The sequence below is a fragment of the Aptenodytes patagonicus genome, chromosome 9 (genome assembly GCF_965638725.1).
Source record: "Aptenodytes patagonicus chromosome 9, bAptPat1.pri.cur, whole genome shotgun sequence".
NCBI classification, from domain to species: domain Eukaryota; kingdom Metazoa; phylum Chordata; class Aves; order Sphenisciformes; family Spheniscidae; genus Aptenodytes; species Aptenodytes patagonicus.
Window position 1 is genome coordinate 1,171,962 of NC_134957.1, and position 19,429 is coordinate 1,191,390.

Below are 19,429 nucleotides of genomic sequence, written 5' to 3' on the forward strand. Positions count from 1 at the left end.
TCTGAAACACCATTTTGAAAGGGCTATGAATAGCTCAAAATACTCCAGCATCTGATGCTTGAATAGAAAAGAAGGAAGCAGGATTCCATCTAGCTGCTTTGGTGAGCAATATCTGTTCTTAAAAGTCTTTTTGTACAGATCACAATAAGACAGCAGATACATTAATGAGAAGATTCCTGGTCCCTTTTCCATTGGGAGCATCTGATTAATTGTACAGCTAGCGATGCTTCATTGAGCACCAGAAAATACATTTCTGAAGGCAGGGGGGAGGGCAACCTCTACCCTCAAAGATGTAATTTCAAGTACCACTTATTCCAATTACATGCACTGGAAATACCTCCTCGTGGTGCTGCAGAGGCTTTTATCCTTAACTGATCATTCTAGTGTGATTTCTAGCAGGATTTTTCCTTTTATTCTATTTTTAATAACTTGTTTGCAAGTATGCAGTAGCATACTTGCCTTGCTTGTTTCTTGGTAAAATTAGAAATGTAGTCCTTTCAGTGAAGGCTTGCTTTAATATTGAGAGACCCCGAGAAGCAACATGAACTAAAACTACTCCTACACTGCAATCAGAAGCACAGCGGCGTGGTGTATCTGTGTATCTGAGTTTACTGGGATGTAGCTAGGCTGGTTACAGATTGCACTGAAGCTACTAACTCCCCTGTCATCCTGCACGTGTGTGTTGAGTCCAAGCCCGTGCCATTGCAATTATCTTTTATCAAGCATGCCATGCATTTCACAAGCCACATCTCTGATACACAAAATACAGTCTAAGATAAGAAGTAACTGTTGTCACCTTGTCCTAGATAACTGCACACAAGATGATCAATTGTATTGTGCTTTAATACAAATGTTAAATCATCCTGCAGACCTCCAGATCTAGATGCGCATTTTTATGGGATGACTTTAAGGATGTTCTGCATAGTCCAGAAGTATAGCTAACGGGTATTGTAAGAGTAGTTTTGCATGTACCAGGCTGAGATCTCAGTTTTAATACACATACAGAGAGAGAGAGAGAGGGAAAAAAACCCAACAACCCTTCTCTAAATACCTTGCAGTCTTACAGTATACAGGCTGCATCTGCTAAATGTGTAAGAAGCAAATAATGGAACTTGTCATTGACTGTTAACAAGAAGTGGTTGGCCTGTCAGCGAACAGTTGTTTTCACTGAGCAGAACTCAATGATATGTGCACCTCAGCCACTTTATTGCATCCAGTCAGAAGTTCTGCATAAAAACTGAAGGATTATCATCAATGTAGCTCACATTCTGGGAATGGGTAATGTAGGGAAATATTGGCGTCATCTGGAGTTTTCTTTTCTCAAAAAGCCTCTTGTTCTCTTCGATCTTCTCCAGAAGCTGATTTTCAAGTAGCAACATATGGTTAAAAGGCCATGTTCAGCATCTAACAGTAAAACATAAGCTCTTCGGTGGTGGCGCACCAATTTTGGAGCAAGCTAACAAAGCTGTACTGCTACCAGTGTTCCTCATTAAGAGCTGAGAATTATGCTCCTGTGGTTCTCACCAATTAAAAGGCCTAAACACCCCCCCCTTGTGGGCAAAATACAAAACGTCACAAAAGTGATCGGATTTTTGCCCCATTGGATAAGCAATCGTTTATGCTTTGAGCAATCTGATACAGGGTAGAGTGCTTCCATACCCACAGCTGTATGCATGCAGATGCTAAACATTTCCTTGACACGTATTCCAACAGCCACTCAGGCTTAATTCCCAAGAAAAAACATTTATTTGCAATTGCATCATGTAGTTTTGGGTCTGTTTAACTGAAAGTGAACAGTCATATTGTTTGTAATTTTGTATTAAACAACTGTGGTATGGGGTACCCCTGGGAACAACAGACACAGTGGTCAGCATTAATTTTAAGATACATATTTTTATATCATGGCATAAGATTTATTACAACAACAAATCGTCACAAGGTATTTAACATGCAGAAGATTCACTAAATCTACTAAAAGACTGAGAAAACATTTCAGATAATACAAGTGTTTGAATGCTGGCATGTGTTCCCTTCTCCCACTGACTTCTAATTTTATTTGTTTTTAGCTAAAAGCCTTCTAGGGTTCCTTGGGGTTTGATTATGTGACAAGAAGAGCACCTGATAAACTGAAAGGCTCAGTGCCCCAAAATAACACTTGCTCTTTGTGAAAAAGTTCATTATGCATGTGCCCTCCAGGGAAGGAATACCTGGCACCTTCGGCAGAGGTGACGCAGTTTTCTTTGAGGGCTTAGCTTGACGGCTCGTTGCCACAGTATCATTTAGTCAACACAAACCAGTTCTAGAGGAAATCATGAAAAAAATCCTTTTTTTTCCTTTGTTCCTTTCTTTTTTCTCTTTTTTTTTTTTAATAATCCTACTTTAGCCTTTAGAAAGTCACATTACTGACATTCCTTTCTTAGGATGCAGGGTCGAGTCTGTCTGCCAGACACCTGCAGTCCTCTCCAGTGCAGGGGGATTGTGCTTTAGAGGAGGTTCTGGCTCTTGAGGCCTTTTCACCAACTCCAGCATGTGTCACCTACACTGTTAATGTGAGAAATTTCTCAGAACTGACTTAATGGCAGTGCTTAGACATACTAAGCAAATGGGACACTTGCCAAGATGTTAAGAGGTCAGAGACTGGCAGTTGAGAGATAACAGGGTACATACCAGCTTGTACTTCCCAGATGTGGAAATACTGCTTGTAAAGGTTTTATCACTGCCTTCAAAGCACTTAGAGAAAAACAGATAATTAAACGTCTCACCTGGTGAAGTGGAATTTGCTGCAAAAGCTGTGTTGTAGTTCAATAAAAAAGCTGTCATTTGAAAATACCTACTATTTTAGAAGTTGGTCTCGGTATTTCTAAACTCTGCCTTTGTCTTGTTTTGTCTCAAATGTTTGTTTCACTAAACGTGATCAAATGGAAACACTATTGGAAATCTCTCAGCTGTTGCTTTCAGATTTTCTGAAGATACAAGTATGCATGATTTTGCAGAAAGCCACAAAACCTTTCATTACACTGTCCTCACAGCGGAACCAACTCCGGCTTCTTCCCGGTGTGGAAACCTGGGTCATTCAACACATGGCTGGCTTGTACCCAGAGGAGACTGCAGACCCCTCCTGCAGTCCTGCCCTTGTGGCTCCTGGCAGCTGCTGCTTCACAGCTGGCTCCAGGACACCTCCCAGAGCCCTTCTCCAACACCCTTGTTAGGTGCTAGAAAATGACACTGCTATAGACCTCCTCTCCCCATCCATTGCTAAAGGCTTGGCTTATATGGATGCTTCCAGCCCTTTCCCAGCAGCCACAGCTTCCCTGGCTGCTCTGTCTAAATTGCTGGGAAATTTTAATGATTCCCTTTGAAAGAAAGCTCTTGGACTAGGGGACCATTAGAGCCAGGGCTCCCCAAAGAGCAGCAGCACCCCCGGGACACCTTGCATATCACAGAAAATTGCAAATGAGGTACAATGACTTTAGTTCCTAACATTTCACATTAAAATGCTTTAATGATCATCCTGCAGTGTCATTGCAAAAGACAGGTGAGGTTATTTGTTGCTCTCTCAACACTGTTCTGTTCTTTTCTTTCATGAAAGAACAGTTCCCTAAACCAACACTTCCAGAAGCACTTGATCTTGCTAAGAGCTATACACATACCAGGAGGCAATCTTTGACCTGCTTTATTTGCATGTAGAAATTTCTCTCCCTTTTGAAGTGCAATCTGGGAAAAAGAAACTGACTTGAAAACGCAAGGAACTGTCTTGAAAATACAGAACGTGCAGACTTTGTTCTGAGATTTATGTGGCCTTTATTATGTATGTGGTGTGGAAGACTATTTCAGAGCATTTATTATACAGAAACTTTAGAAAAAAGCATGCTATTCACCTAACGCATAGTAGCCCTTTGGAAGAGGAGTGATTGTTCTCCCAGTTCTTCTCTTCCATTTTGTTTGGGTTTGGGTTTGGGGGTTTTTTTCATCTAGCTTTAGAAGTAGAGGAAGATGGTTTAGCTCACGTTTTGTATGCAAACTGCAGAATAGCACCAGTGCCACAACCAATGTGACACAGAGACTGAAAGATCCCCTGAAGAATCTGACTTCTGTGAGTGATCGGGATGGTGCTGAAAGACCAATCCGAAATGGATGCTTGCTCCCCAAGAAGCTCATAAATACAAACAACAGACTTCATGCCTGAATACAAGCCAAGAGTGCCTCCGTTTGTAAAGTTACCTTGTTTTGCTAGTCTTCAAAATGAGGCAAAGACATTCCTTCTTTTACATCGCTCAGAAATGACTGATGGGTTTTTAAGATATGTCTGCTGCAGGCATAAACCCCAGAGGAGAGGGTTTGGGAGGGCGAAGAGGAAGAAAGAGTGTTAGCAGAGAGGCTGGGGAATGGTGCTTAGGAGAGAGCTAGAGGGGAATTGCTGATGGAAAGGATCCCTCGAATAGGTGGGGAGGCTGCGAGGGTGACTCCTGGGGTGCGGAGGGGCAGAGAGCCAGGGCAGGGCTGGGCAAAGAAAGAGTGCCCCGGGGCGCAGAGGGCAGAGCTGGCTGGAGAGTGGGGGGGCTGGAGGGGATGCTTGCGGAGCAAGCTTGGGGGATGCTTGGGGGGGGCTGGACGGTCAGCTTGCGGAGAGAGACGGTGTCCGGGCACAGAGGGCAGGGTGCTGGTGGGTGGGTGCCGGGGCAGGGCTGGCCAGGGTGGGTGCCGGGGCGGGTGCCGGTGGCGGTGCCGCCGCGGGGTGCCGCCGGCGGGTGCCGGCACATTCCGGGCAGGCGCACTGGGCGGCGCGGGGCGGCGGCGGCGGCAGTGCGCGCTCGGAGCCCATGGAGGCGGCGGGGCCGCAACCGGGGCCGGGCCCCGCGGCGGGGCCGCAGCCGGGAGCCGAGGAGATTGATATGTCCCTGGGTAGGTCCGGCGGGGAGAGGGTCCCTGTCCGGGCGGGGGGCGGCGGGCGGCGGGGCCGGCCCGGGGGCGCTCGAGGGGGCCCGGCCCGGCCCGGCCCGGCCCGGGGCTCCGTGCGCCCCCGGGGCCGGTCCCGGCGCAGGGCTCCGTGCGCCCGGCGGGGCCCGGGGGTTTGGTTTGTGCTTGTATGTGTCGTGGCGGGATAGGTAGAGGCGGGCAGAGGAGCGTGGTGTGGCCCCGCCGTGCTGGTGCCCCCCCGTACGCCTGCACCCGGTTGCGGTGGAAGGGGACCGGGCAGGAAAAGGCGACGAAATAGCCGGGGGGGAGGGGGGGGGGAGATTCCCGGGGGGGAAATCACGGCTTCAAACCCATCTCTGTGCTTTGCTGGCAGCACCCGGTAACTTCAAAGGGGAGAGCGTCAAGCGCCGCGGGTTGGGAGAGGTTTACGTAAATGAGCCCTCTATTGAAATAAAGATATGAGACATATCCTCGGGTGTGCAGGCTATTTATAGCAGCTTGCTCGTGATGCTCGCCATTCCTCTGGCACTGGATATGTGAACTGTGCATAAACAACTGCCCTTTTATTAACTCCAAAGGCCTGGATTCCGATGCTTGGACGATAGATCTTGGTGGATTATCATGTTGACATCTCTGCTGTGGAAGGAAAGTCCACCAGCACCTTTTATTATTGGGTCAGCTTCCTAAGTGAAACCTTGTGTCATTTCTTCCCAGCAATGAGCCACTTGTCAGGAATAGCAGAACATTTTCCACTGCAAACTCAAACTGATCCCGATGCACCCTTATTTTAATGGTGCTGTGAGGATTTACAGCAATAGTGGGTCCCTAATTTTTCATTTAGTTTTTTCCCATGGTGTTGCACACCCTTTTTCTGTTTGCTGGCGTGCGATACTCCCTTTGCCTTTGCTCTCCCTTAGTGCTTCCCTCAATCAGACCTCCTGTGGTCCACCTCCATGTTCAATCCAGAATACACCTTACTCAGGGCAGAAGAGAGAACTGGAAAACAAGAGCCCTGGTGAAGAACTGATACTTTTACCATCAGGTGCTCGTTTCTGTGCTTTCAGATACATTGGGCCTTACTTGAGTTAGCAGTCACAAGAAACTCCAGGAGTTACTCTAAAGCCGCCCTGATATGAATTCTGTCTTGGGGGCATAGGGGTACCTTAAATGACCTCTCAAGATCCCTTCCAGCCTTACATAGTACTCCATTACATTGCTCTGTTAACCCCATCATATTTATGGGCGCAAAAGACAGGATAACAACTCATATCCAAACAAAAAAAGACACTGAAAGGTGGCAGACAGGGCACCTGAGCATTCATCTCCTCTCCGTTCCCAGCAAGCTCTTCCTTGCACTGTAGATAGCCTACCCTTGGATGCCTGCATCCACCTCCCTGCAGAGCAAGCAGGGATGCTGTCGATATGCTTCAAAGCAGTCTGTGCCCCAAATAGCACATGTCCCAAAGGCACACTTAGCTGAGAACATTAGTGCATTCATACCAAGAACATCGCCCAGCCTCTCCCAGCGTGCTCTCTTCCTGGCAGACTTGATAGAGAAATCACAAAAGCAGTCACGCAGCCTATTCGTACATCTGCTCTCGTTTGTTTTCCCTGGGCTTTGTATTAATTTGGACACAGGAGTTTCTTGATAGAAAATGACACGTGACAAGCGCTGGATGTATGGTGTGCTGTTCATGGTAATCACCCATTGAAAGCTAATGGCACTTCTATGCTTCCACTCCAGTGATTCATTAAGGAGCTGGAGTAGCCACTGCCTCGGAAAAGGCCTGATCTGGACACTTCTTTCCTCGCTAATTTGTTAAAGTAAAGTTAAAACATTCTGCTTGGAGCTTAACAGATGTGGCTTTGTTACTTGCTAAATATTTTCTGGAAGGTTTGAGGTTAAAAGAAGAAATTGTTGGAAAATATGAATTAATGAGGAGATGTCCCTTTGCCTTTGTCTTTCCTCTTCATCCAAACAGCTTGAATTAAGAAGATCCCCTTGATTTCAGACCAACTCACTGAGAACTGAGGGGCTTTGAGCTGTTTCCTGATAGAGCTCTGCATCTAAAAGTAGTTTGTGCATGATCCAGATACCTCAACTGCCAGTGCTGTCTTTTAAAGAGTTAAAAACACTTGTTTGGGATGGGCATGAGCTTTCAAAACCCTGTCAGGTATACTCTGGATACTGCAGGTGGATCATCACCTTCCTTTGTGTCCCATGTGCTCTCTCTGTCATAAAACACAGCAATTCAGTGCAGCTCAGGGGATGTGCAGCTGGTTACAGCAGCAGTGCCTAGGGGAGCACCCAGGATGCTTGGCTGGGTCCAAACTGGTGAAGCACAGTGGCAAAATGTCCTTGGGAGAAATTTTGTGTCGTCTTCTCAGTGCTACTAATACAGTTTTAAACCAAAAGTGTCTAAATCACAGGGAAAATAATTTGTTGTTTCATACAGGCTCTGCGCCTTGGGAACTGTATTTGGATGGTGTCTTGCAAAGAAAGCGAGAAACGTCTCATAGTTCATGGAAGAGCTCAGTAGAGTACAGCTTCAGAGCTGCCTAATGAGAAGTTTGTGTGAGGGGAGTCCTGGGACATTGGCAGGACATCCTGGGTCCATTTTGCTGCATTCAGGCTGTTTTATACCCCTTTTGTGGTGGGGCGGCGATGGGGACTCAGAGGTGAGAGGCAGTTGTGCCTGGTCCCAGTGCTCGTATTGCAGCAGTGCAGGAGCTGGCTGGTTGCGCTCCTTCCTGTCTGCAGAGAGTTGTGCAGGGTTCCCAAAATATCTTACTGCTGCTGGCAGTGGGGCAAGCATGGAAATCGAATTGATGTGTTCAACGTGAAGCCTGAGAGTTGGTTCCCTTGGTGTGGTGCAGACAGGTCTATATGGGAGAACCCAAGTTTTTCAGGGGAGAGCAGGCATCTCCTGCGCAGTCCTCTTGTATTTGGGATATTCTCCCTCTCTGCTTCACCAGACAATGGCAGAAGCTAAGAGGTTCTTGCTCTGTGGTTGATACATCCTTATCCAGCTGTTTCTACGTTAGCTATATTGAGTAATTAAGCAGGAGCATCTACCCCAGATAGTCAGAAAATCAAGAGTCAGGTCCTGAAGATTGTGGAACTTAAAATACAAAGTACTGCTGATACCCATTGTGCATGTTACATCTATTTGCTCACTGGTTTTTGAGCCATAGAGGTTTATGGCTTCAAGCTTCATCTCATACCACTGAGGGCTAGAAACTTGCTTTGTTTTTTTAAAGCACTGAGGTAAGACATGCAGGTAGCTGACTCCAGGAGATGGGAATTGAAAGGAAACCATCCTACAGCCACCTGGTGAACCATGAGTGTTTGCGGGACCATGATGTCCCCTTTCTTGACAGTCGCCCTGTACAAATGAGATTCCTTGCCCGCAGCCCTTGCGTCGCAGCCTTTGCTGCACCAAGGTTCAGTTCTTCCCTTTACGAATTTAGGGGCTAGGGGGACATTCATCCCACTTGTGTTTGCATGACACTTGAACAGCGTTTGTGTGGTTTATATATCAGGGACACATCCTTTGCACGGGGCAGTGCCTGCGTCCCACACATGGCAGGGGGAGCCCTTGGAGCAGCCATCACAGCGTGCGTGCACCCATGGGTGCTTCTGCCCATTCTCCCCCCTTTGACCACCTCTCCCGCAGCCTCCCAAGTCAGACCTTTTCAAAAATGTTCTCTGCCCAGCACTGAGCTCCCGGTGCCCCTGCAAAAACATATTCCCTTATGCTTGTGGGAAATCTGCAGGATCGGATCCCTCAGTGGGACATTGCTCTGAAATCTCTGTCCTGCATGTGGTGGATACGTGCCAGATGGTAGCACATTTTAAAATAATTTGCTGCACTCTAATCTCCAGCCCGCAGGAGCTGAGTAAATTGATCCTATACTTTCTGAGCTAAGCTTTATTGTCCGGCCAGCATAGCTCACAGAACCGCAAGCTCCATTTTTACTGCAGACACTGCAAGCACCAAAAGTGAGAATCGCTGTTGGTAGAGACTGCAGGTTTTATGGGTTTCCCCCTTTGCCATTTCGATCTAGATGACATCATAAAACGCCACAGGAAAGAGCAAACAGATGCCAGTGCTGCGGGGGACGGGCGAAGGCAGCAGATCAAGAACAGGAATTCGGCGTATGGGTACGGGCGGCCCCGTTTCCGCACCTGGATGCAGAGGAATTTGCAAGGTAGGTGAGCACCTTGGGACATTTGTATAACAAAATACAGCTCTTAAATCCTTCCGTCTAATTCCTGCGTGCGTATAAAAAGTACTCGGGCTCTGAATAGCTTTTCTCTCTGCAACAATGGAATATCAGGGCCCTTTCAGAGCATAAATTCATCCATTTCTCTCCCTTCCACCCTCTCATGAATTACTAATTCAAAGCGACTTAATATCTATTCTCTATTCCCTTTTGGCTTTGCATATTTTAATTATGCCTCTTCCTAATCCCCTTTTTCCCAGAACACACTTAAATTACCCCTTCAGTAACTGTCTTTGATAGCTCAGTTATTGGAGCTAATTTGTCACTTTTGCCAACCGTGCTATTTTTATGATGAGTTTTTTATAATACCGTGTGATCACACACTAAACTATGTTTGGTTCCACTAGCTTTTATCTACAAAACCAAAGTGATCTGCTGCATGAAATGCCATCTTTATCAAAATTTTGCTTTTTTTTTTTAATTATTGCTAAATCACTTCATTGAAGATTTTAGTGACATTTTGCAGCAATGTCTTTGCAGTCTTCCCTTGAAGTGCCAATGGCACATTAGGACAGTGGGATCGCTGGGAGCAATCCTGCTTGTCTCCGATCTGCCTGCCACTCTCATGTTCCTGGTCTCCGCCACATATTGCCTTACCGAGAATCGTTCCGGTTCAAAACAGAATGATGGTAATTGCCCTTTGGAAATTGATTTTTCTGTCAAAAAGGCAGGCTTTGATATTCTTCCACACTCAAGCGACTACTGCATACAGAGTCAAATAAATCAAACAAAATTTTTTTTTTAGCTGTTCCTTAGAAAGGAGAATTTTTCTGTTCATTTATAGAATTATTTCTGCTAGTCTTAGTATTTCATAGGTTTTAACTGAGTCTGAATTCAGCCCTGCCAAGTGCAGGGACTCGCCTTGCTGTGTGGAGCTGATGTCAGTAGCAATTTTGGGAAGCTCAGCACGACTGGGAATTTAGCCCATAATTCTTCGGGGGCTCATTTCACTTTGGTCCCTGCTGAAATGCAGTCCCTTGTGGGCTGAGATGTGATAACCGTTATCAAAATGACGATCAGAACAGCCCAGCACTGTAATGACAGAGCATGGAGAAGGGTATTACGCTGATTAAACCAGCAAGAGAATTCGTGCAAGCAAAGTGCTGTTATCCCTCCTGCAATATGGCTTAAACCATCTCCCCAGTGGGGGAAAGATGATTTTTAATGACAAGAAATTTGAATTTCAAGTCTCCATGGAAAAAGATTCTGTCAGACATTGGAGCTTCTCCCCAAACTGGACTTGCTGGGCAGAGGTGCCTCTTGGCCAACCCAGGTGTGCTCAGCACCAGGCTCTGAGCATGCACTCACACAAGGCGGGTGTCTTCCCCAGCTGCTGATGCTGTGGGGTTTTATTCAAATGTTCTTTCATTAATAAATATCTGCCAGACTTTTTGCAGAGATGGAGCCTTCCATGTGTCACACTTCAGGATACACATGACAGACCGAGGCCTTGGTCCCCAGCTGGTGTACACGGGGTACCCCTTGGAGGCTGATGGCTCCGTCGTTAGTTATTTACACTGGCTGAGGCGTGCCTGAGTGCACCGCTGAGCAGAGGCTCTCTAATATGAACTGACTGACAGGGGCATGATTTTCTAGTCAGGACTGCCTTTTGCATCAGTCCCTCCCATTGCACCAATGAAATACCCAGGAAAGGCAGCTGAGCTCAGTCTGTCTTGCTGCAGAGGAGATGCCCTCTCCAGGGTGCAGGAGAGCTGTGTTGCAAGGTTTGGTGGCCTGCAGGAGAGTGGTCTGGCAAACAGGCAAAAGAGAGGGGCAAGCCCAGGGTGGTTGTTCAAGGGAACAAGAAAGGGAAAAACAAACTGTGGGGACAGAATCAGGAGGTAAAAAAGGGCCATTAAACACAGTGAGACCACATCTGGTCAAAAAGACACAGATTGCCAAAATTCGAGTGTTTGTTGGGAGAGGAACGTTGACACACCTGCGCTTCTGCAGTGAGAGGGCATCGTTTGCAAAGAAAATAACTACTGGCCCCACAGAGCTTGTGAACGGCATTGCATTTTTGTGAGTGTTCCCAACCAGCACCTCTGGCTGTAGGGAGAGAATCACCCCAACGTACTGTTCAGGAGGTGCTTCCCACGGGCATGCCCTGGTGCTCTTTTGTTTTAGAGTCAGAGCAGCTCAAATCATCTTCGCTTGTATTCCAGTGTAACCAGCCCACGCTGGTGCTGACCGGTGTTACACCCTGGGGCTGGAGCCTTCATTAATCACTGCGGTGATGGCCCCTGACAGCAGTGTCACCGCTGCCTCAGAACACTTCATTTCTAATTGCTCCAAGTCATAAATTGCTGTGATGTAGGAATCGATGGTATAGGATCAATACGTGCGTCTAACTGCTCTGCGGTCTGTATCAGTGAGGTTCTGCTATACGGTACAGGGGTTTAAGCGCACTCTTGCTGCCCTCTGCCATGCATTGCTTTATGCCTGATTCATACACCCCGCTGAGTATGTGTGCACATTTCACTGGCATAGCGACTCGGAAAATGTCTACTTCGTTGTGACTACAGAAGTTTATAATGTGGAGTAATTAGGCTTTAATGCACTGTGCCTCCGTCTGACGGAGTGCTTTCCTCTCGCTCAACACTTCAGCATACTTCAAAATCATAAACAGGCTTAGGGGAAAACGTTAAATGTACGATGGGCTGTTGGTGTGCATGTACTGTGTAGTTATGTAAAACAGCAGCAGAAGGTGCCCCCTTCAATATATGCAGTAAGTAAGGATATGTCAAGCTAAAAAAAAAAAAAAAAAAAAAAAATTTATGGTCCAGTCTTCACTTATCAAGTGCTATAATGTGGGCATTCAGAGCTATTCCAGTCTGCTGTGGGGTTGGCGTCCGGATGCTCCAGTCATTTGCGTATCTGTATCAAAAGGCTTTTTCCATTTCACAGTTAATTCATAGCAATGTGAGCTCTGACAACAGATTGACAGGTTTCCTGATGGAAGTGTTCCTGCCTTTATTAGGAATCAGAATTGTGGAAGGCTTTTCTCTTCTATATTCTTTCAAATCAAATAATGTATTTGTCAGTCCTACATATAAGAAGAATGTTAGTGAGACATTGGAAAGATAAATTATTTAATACTCTGCAAAATTAATTTACTTTTCTGGAATAAATTAATGTGATTCTTGCATCACTATTTATATAGATATTCCTATATCATACTAAGTTAACCTTGTAATCTATTTGCAAAACTGTAATCATAAATTGAGTTTTGAAGGATGCTAAAATAAGAGTTTATTTTCATAGGACCTAACCGTTTTAGAAGAGGGTTTGGACAACAACAATACAATCGGAGACAATTCAGAAATACTGTACCCGGTCCCAGGAGAAGAGCAGCTGCTGCATTAAATGGAGTGAGCCCTTTAAATCGCCAGGCATCGGCTCAAGAGGTAGGGGGGCAAGGAAGGTACAGCTGTTCCTAAATGTCATGTAGAAATTTGATGGGTTTTATGATCCTGGATCACCCCAAAGAACAATCTGCATAAAAAATTTACAGGCACCATCTTTTATATGCCTGTGCACAGCATTTGTATGCATAGGTGAGTACAGACACATATGCATATAAAATAGCAATTTTCCAGTTGGTTTTATAAGCTTATGACTTGGCATAATTTTACTGAATCAGTTCCCATGGGTTTTACAAAAAAGATTTTTTAAAAATGTGTTCTTAAAAGATTTAAAAATATTTCCATAAAAACAAATTCCATGTCATCTCATCTTACTATTATAATTTAGAGGAGGCATGTTAAGATTCACCATTATTTGTCCTCCACCCAGAACATTTTCCAAGGTCCAGTGAAGTCAAAGGACAGACTGTTGTTGACTTCAGGTGGCTTTGGTTCAGAGACATGCTTTTCACTAACAAGGGGGTATCCTCCCAAGAGACACTGATTCCCAGTACTGTGACAGCCATGGGTCAGATTGCCCACGTGCTTCAGTGTAAAATGCATTTTTTTAATTCATGGCTTTCCCTTTTTCAAGTTCAAATGTTTAGGTCTTGTATCTGCTCAAAAACACTTTAAAAAAAAGATTGAAATATTTTCATTTGGGTTTTGAGTTATTTTTAAGGCTAAAGAGATGGGAAAGGAGGTACGTGTTCACTATTAAAGTAATTCTTACAGCTTTCTTCTGAGTATCACTAATATTAAACTGGCTTGGTGTAGAAGGTGGAAATCAAGCGGATAGATAGTCCTCTGTGAGAGATGGTTGTTTTTTTCCGCACTGATGGAAATCCACTCAATTAGGAGGTCACGTATGCTCAGTAAGCTTTTAAAAAACCACCAAAGTGGCCAACATGATGGCACACTTAATGACTGTGTCCTGGGGGTATAAATAAGAGAGCCCTAAACTGAGCATGCATGTGCATGGATGTGGTTATTCCTGAAAATAAAGACTGTGATGACTCAGGTATTGAGTGTGGCTGGGTATTAACAGAAAGTAATAAGCAGTTGCTAGGAGGCATAATTCTGTGGTAGCTTCCATTTTGCAGAAGTAAACCAAGTGGGAAGAATGTGGAAACACATCTCAGTTAGTGGGTAGTAACAGTGATGGTGGTTGTCCCACAGAAATAAATGGGATAGAGTCTGTGGCAGTTTGTATAAGTAACTGCAGGAGGACCTGCACTGCTGAGGGGTCTTCTGATGTGCTTCATGCTTCATGGCTTGGACTGGAGAACGTACATGTCCAAACAAGAAAGAGTCAATGACCGAAAAGAAACCTGAGCAAAGCTGTAATGCTTAGCTTGTGCGAGATTTGCTCTCCATGGACTAATTTTTTTTTTTATTTCTGCACCATTAGAATGAAACATTCTTCGTGGTACTTGCAGTTTCATGCCCAGGAACTGAGGCACACATACTGATCGTTGACAACAGTGAACACTAAGTCCAAATGTTGAGACTACAGCAACACTGCTCAGTAGAAATATTGCTGCCGTAGATACAAAAAACCATGGAAGCGACCATTAAAACCAGGTTTTAATAGATTTAGCGAGGAATCAGTTTCCCATCAAGAAAATATCAAAGGAGGAAAAAAAAAAGCACTTGCAGAGCAGGGTTGTTCTGTTGCAAGACTGCAGAAGTTGCAAAGGCAAAACAGTTAGGAATGAGAATACGGGGAATGCAGAGCACACACAGCGCGGGGCTGAGCCCCCTTTGAAGCAATTGCAAGTGGCACTGAACGCATCTGAGAGCAGCGAGGGAACTGCTGCAGTGTCAGCAATCACCACCTGCACTTGGGAGCAGGCTGGATTTCCCCCTAGACAGAGCCAAAGAAAATGCCAAATAAATGCACCGGCTTTTCAGGCAGCAGCAGTTGGTGGAGGGAAGGACGGTCGTGTGCTGTTACTCGTGCTCGCTCCCTCTTCGTTCACCAACATTGCGGCGCGGGTGGCAACTGCTGAGCTCTCGCTGCTGTTTCAGGGCAACAAGAACAACGATGCTTTCGCCAAAAACAGCAGCAGCGGGCAGCCGGAGGGACGGCGACGGCCACCCCCAGGCCCCAAGAGATTCAGAGCAGCTGCTGCCAGCACCCACGCCCCAGGGAGAAGGTAAAATCTTTCGTAGCTCTGGGCTTTTTTGGTTTTCAGCGATTCCCTGTGGAGCTCCTGGGGCTCTGCTCTCGGTCTGTGCCAGCTGGGAGTGACTACAGCCGTGTGCTCATGCAATGTGAGAAAAATACCCCTGGGTATGTTAGGAAAGCACCTGGAAATAAAACAACCTCATGCTGATAGTTAATAATTCCGATATTAGCGCTATCATTTTATTTGAGAAAGCACGGAAAATGTGACCTTTGTATTTTTATTAAACTTTTCCTCTGTCACTTTGGGGAAAACTTTTGAAGGTTGAAATAGCATTTATTTTCGTAAAGGCAGGAAATACAGATTCCAGCCATAAGGGACAGGCAGAGAGAGGGAGCCTGTCCCAGTGAGAGGCTGCAGGAGCAGACGCTGCGCCCCAGGGGCTGTGACGAAGGCAGGCTGCCAGGGCACAGTCTCGGTGCCTGTCTCATTGTGGTCCTTGTGTTCTCCGAAATCGAAAGAAAGCTCCGTTGCAATCCTGTCTTTCTCTGCTCTGAGTAGAGCAGGGACTGAATGACCTCCGGAGGTCCCTTCTGACCAGATTTTTTTCTACAATTTTTTTCCATGATTTTTAATTTTATTTTAATGAGTAGAGTTCAGAACAAACACAAGCTGTTTCATTTGAGCAGAAAAATGAGTTCCTCTGAAATCCTTTGCTGGCAGAAAAACCTGTTGGGCTGAACTTGGTAACACACAGCCTCCTTTGCTTCTCATACTGCTTTTTAATACCACACTCGGTTAGGTATTGCAGCATTAAACTTTAGGAGAGACCTGGCATCAGAATCACCTGTGTCCTTTTCTCTCTCCTCCTTTACCAGCAGGCCTTTCCTGATAAACAGGGGACCAGCCTTCCAGCAGAAGCGGATGCAGCAGCGGTTCTCCAAAGCCAACTTTCAGAGAGGGGTCAGTATCGAGACATTTTTTCTGCAACCTGCTGATGGTGACAAGACTTCAGTTTTACCAGCCTTTGCCCAGTCGTACCTTTGCTTCCAAAAGTAACTGGGAGAGATGGATGACTTTAACAATGAATATATTCCTAGGAAAGTATTTGCAGGTCAGGCAATTTTTAATGCAGCTTAATATTCTGGCAGCTGGAAAATAAAACCTGGGCAGGTGATAAAAGTAAACCTTGCAGCTTATACAGCAGCACAAGCAGGGCAAAGTAAAGCCACCCCATATGGATCGCTGTGCCAGCAGGAAACCCAAGATTAGCAAATTTCTTGACAACATGCAAGGAAAGAGCTATTCAGATACACCAAATGGAATACTGGAAAAGGAATCATTGTTTCTGAGAGCTAATTCTTTAAGTCTTTTTTTTTTTAAATATATTTCACAGCAGATGGATGCTAATGGAGAAGGGAAACCACCAAGGATGAGAAGGTAATTGGTGAACAAAGGCACGCTGCAAACACGACGTGCTCTTTCACGCTCGAATCGAAGCTGGATACATCTCGCTGTCTCGGCAGGTGGCAAGTGAAACCCAGCCCCGGAGCAGTTCTGACGGTTTCTGTGGCTAATCCCCAGGCGGGCCAGAGTGGCGCGTAAGTAAATGAGGTGATTTGTTAGGATGGGAGCCCTACAAAAGCCATTGCAAATCCCTTTAGCATTATTGCAGCTTTGCTTCTTCTATAACGAATGCACAATGAATGGTTCAGACCCAAAATGGTTAGCAAATGGTATCTCATTCCCTTCCCGGCATATCTGAAAGGAGACGGTAATTACCGTGTGGCTCATTTGTTATCCAGAGTAAGGAGAAATGGAAGTGCCTGCAGCACGTGGGAGGTGGCAGGCTGGTTGTGCTTGCTGTGGGGTGTTGCGGGGGAAACACCACGTGCCCCGAAGGGACACTGCACGCTCGCTGTGTAAGAGGAGTGTAGAGGCTGGAAGGGGGCAGCTTCACCCCTGGGCTGAGCCGGTGCAGCTGCAGGCCCTGGCACCCAGCTAGGGGCAGAAAGAAGGGTGGGTGAGGGCACTTAGCATGTCCTGGGCGCAGAGAGCACCCCATGATAGCCCTGACGTGACACAGTCCCCAGTGCTGGAACTCTGCCTGCACGGCAGCTCTGCTGGCACCCTTTAGACTCACCCAGGCTGCCGTGAGACATGCCATGGGACATATGGGGCATACAGGTGTCTCCTTTACTCCTTGCTGGTTTGCAGATGATAGGAAGCGAGCTGCCTTAGCATCCTGAGTGACTGCAGATCTGTGCTTTCCCCAGGCCCGGATCCAAGCGCCCATTCCTGCGAAGCCAGAGGCCCCCGCCGCGGGCGGCCAAGCCCCAGCCCAAGGGGGTGCTGCTGAGATTCAACTTCCGCGCGATGGCCAACCAGGTAGCGGATTGTCGACGGGACAGGCGGCGCCTTGTACCCCGCAGCAGGCCTGCCACTAAGCTGTTAACATCACGCTCAGGTTTTTGGGGCTGCCATTTGGGTTTATCTAGCATAACCCGGGAGGAAAGTCCTGTAGCTGTGTTGGCTAGGTTGCTCACAAAACTGAAGGTACCTGAGAAGACTGTTCAGCAACTACAGACTCAGCCCAATTTTCCCCACTGTGTTGGCCCCTCTTGGCCTATCTGTGCTTGCTTGGAGCGGAGAGATGCTCCTTGTGAGAGGTCCTGGCCGGGGGGGACTGTTTCACTGTTGGTGCTCCCCACTCCTCAGAGACACACAGCACTTCTGGGCTTTGCTCTCTCTTTGCTTTGGTGATCTTCTTGGTGCCACGTTTTACACTGAAGTATGGTCCAAGAGCCCTGGGGCAGGTCAGAAATCCTGCTCCACCTTCTTCATTGCCGGCGTTTCTTGTCTGGACGGTTTGGTTTTACTTGATGCCTTGTGCTCAAATGCCATCTGCTTGCTCCTGTTCTTGCCGAGGATGCCCGGTGTCTTGGGGCTGGGCGCTGCTTGGAGGTTTTCCAGCCGCACACAGTCTGTCAAGCTCATTGTCTCCGTGTGCTGAGTGGTTTAATTGACTAACTGGCTGTGAAGCACCGTCCTGACTGATGGGCTCTAATCAATACCCTGCTACAAGTTTGGCCGTGCTTTGCCACGAGACATGGGACTGACTCGCTCTCCCTTTCCCCTGCAGACCAGCCTGACGCTGGATGAGAGGTTCTCTGGTCTGAGGAATAAGAGGCGCTTTACAGCAGCCAGGAGCGCCGGACGGACGGTCACCATGCCTTAACACCGCATGCTCGTCACAGGGACTGCCCATAACAGTCCAGGCCCTGTAACGGGCAGCTCAATAAAACTCAATAGATTTCCTCTGAGATAGCTAATTTGGCAATGTGCCGTCTCCTTCCTTACACGCAGAATGAATAAGTGATTGAGGGCAGGGACGAGGCAGGACGAGAGTCGGGGCCAGAGCACAGGGCAGGTGGGACAAGAGTGGGGTAGTGGAGAGGGATGAGCAGAGATGGATTTGCTGGGAGCACTCTGCTAGGGAGCTGTGGGGCTGGCACCAGCCCTGTCCCCCTGCCAGGACACCCTGTGCTGCCCGGGATGACTCCTGCGAGAGGGAGGGGGGACCAGCTCCAAGCCATACCCGTGGAGCCTTCCCTGCATTGTCCCATGGGTGGGACAGGGTTGAGGGCACTGCACCTGCCTGCATGGGAGACAGAGCGGAGAGCGGAGCATGTGCGGGGCTGAGGGACATGCCCCAGTAGTGGCACCAGCAGGGATGCTCCAGCTGCCCGCATTCCCCAGCATCCACCTAATTGCCCGATTTGTTGTGCATGCAGGCATCCCTGCCCGGAGTTTTGCAGTGTAAGACCCCTCCATCCTGAAAATGTCTCACTCTGCCCCGATAGTCAGGCCTGAGCACCTTGCATTTCTCTTTGGTTTGCCGTGCTGTTCTGACCGCTGCTGCTGGCCCGGTTGCGGGGACAGGGTGAGACGTGCTGTGCTGTGCCGCCGGAGTGACTGTCCTCAGTGCAGAGCACAGACAGGCTGCCCCAGCCCAAATCAGGTTTTCCAGTGCTGCAGTAGTTCTGCATTAGGGATTTTGTAGGTGCAGCTCCACCCATGCTCAAAGCATCAGCATAATCGAACTAGCAGCTGCAGGAGGGAGGCCACACTCTACAGCAGTCCGATAAACATTGGCTGAGATGTTAATGAGCTGGATCTAGACATTTGTTAATGAAGCCCTGCACCGCCTGTGAGTCACTGATCCATTCTCCACCCACTGCTGTAACCCAGCACTGAATGTGCTGGACACAGCCTGTTACTGGGCTCTAAGCTATACTTGTTAAAGTAAATATCTGATAGACTGCTTTACATTTTACACTGAGCGTCTTTAACAAGAGACTGGACTTGGCGTTGGTTTTACAGGAATGTGTGAAATGTTGTTAGTTGATGAAGCGGTGATGTACAAGTCCAACGCGCTGAATAAAAGACTAACTTGTCAAATGTCACCTCTGGTTATTTCCCTTCCTTCAACAGGCTTTTGGTGCAAGTTCAGCCTCTCGGTGTGGCACTGTGGGGCACAGTACGCACAGCCACATGGGCTGCTGCCTCGGCATTTTGGGGGAGGCTGTGGTCCCCGACAGTGCTCACCTGCGGGCAGTGGGGCACTGGCCTGGCCATGCAGGCAGTTTGCTGCTTGCAAAACTGGCTCCAAAGCACAGCCAAAGCAGTGGG

At 47.3% G+C, this 19,429-nt stretch overlaps 1 protein-coding gene across 3 annotated transcripts; it reads left to right on the forward strand.

Moving 5' to 3' along the window:
• Positions 1-4,804: 4,804 nt before the first annotated feature.
• LOC143164375 (UAP56-interacting factor-like) lies at positions 4,805-19,203 on the forward strand. 3 transcript variants are annotated; one of them, XM_076346872.1, is made up of 9 exons: positions 4,805-4,902; positions 8,986-9,129; positions 12,469-12,611; positions 14,640-14,767; positions 15,616-15,700; positions 16,134-16,177; positions 16,264-16,338; positions 17,014-17,125; positions 17,880-19,203. In XM_076346872.1, exons 1-9 carry the CDS (start codon positions 4,821-4,823, stop codon positions 17,973-17,975), a joined length of 909 nt encoding a protein of 302 aa, XP_076202987.1. In that variant the 5' UTR covers positions 4,805-4,820; the 3' UTR covers positions 17,976-19,203. The 3 variants fall into 3 exon arrangements, with proteins under 3 accessions (XP_076202987.1, XP_076202989.1, XP_076202988.1); XM_076346874.1 differs by having other exon boundaries at positions 16,137-16,177; XM_076346873.1 differs by having other exon boundaries at positions 15,619-15,700.
• The last annotated feature ends 226 nt before the right edge of the window (positions 19,204-19,429 follow it).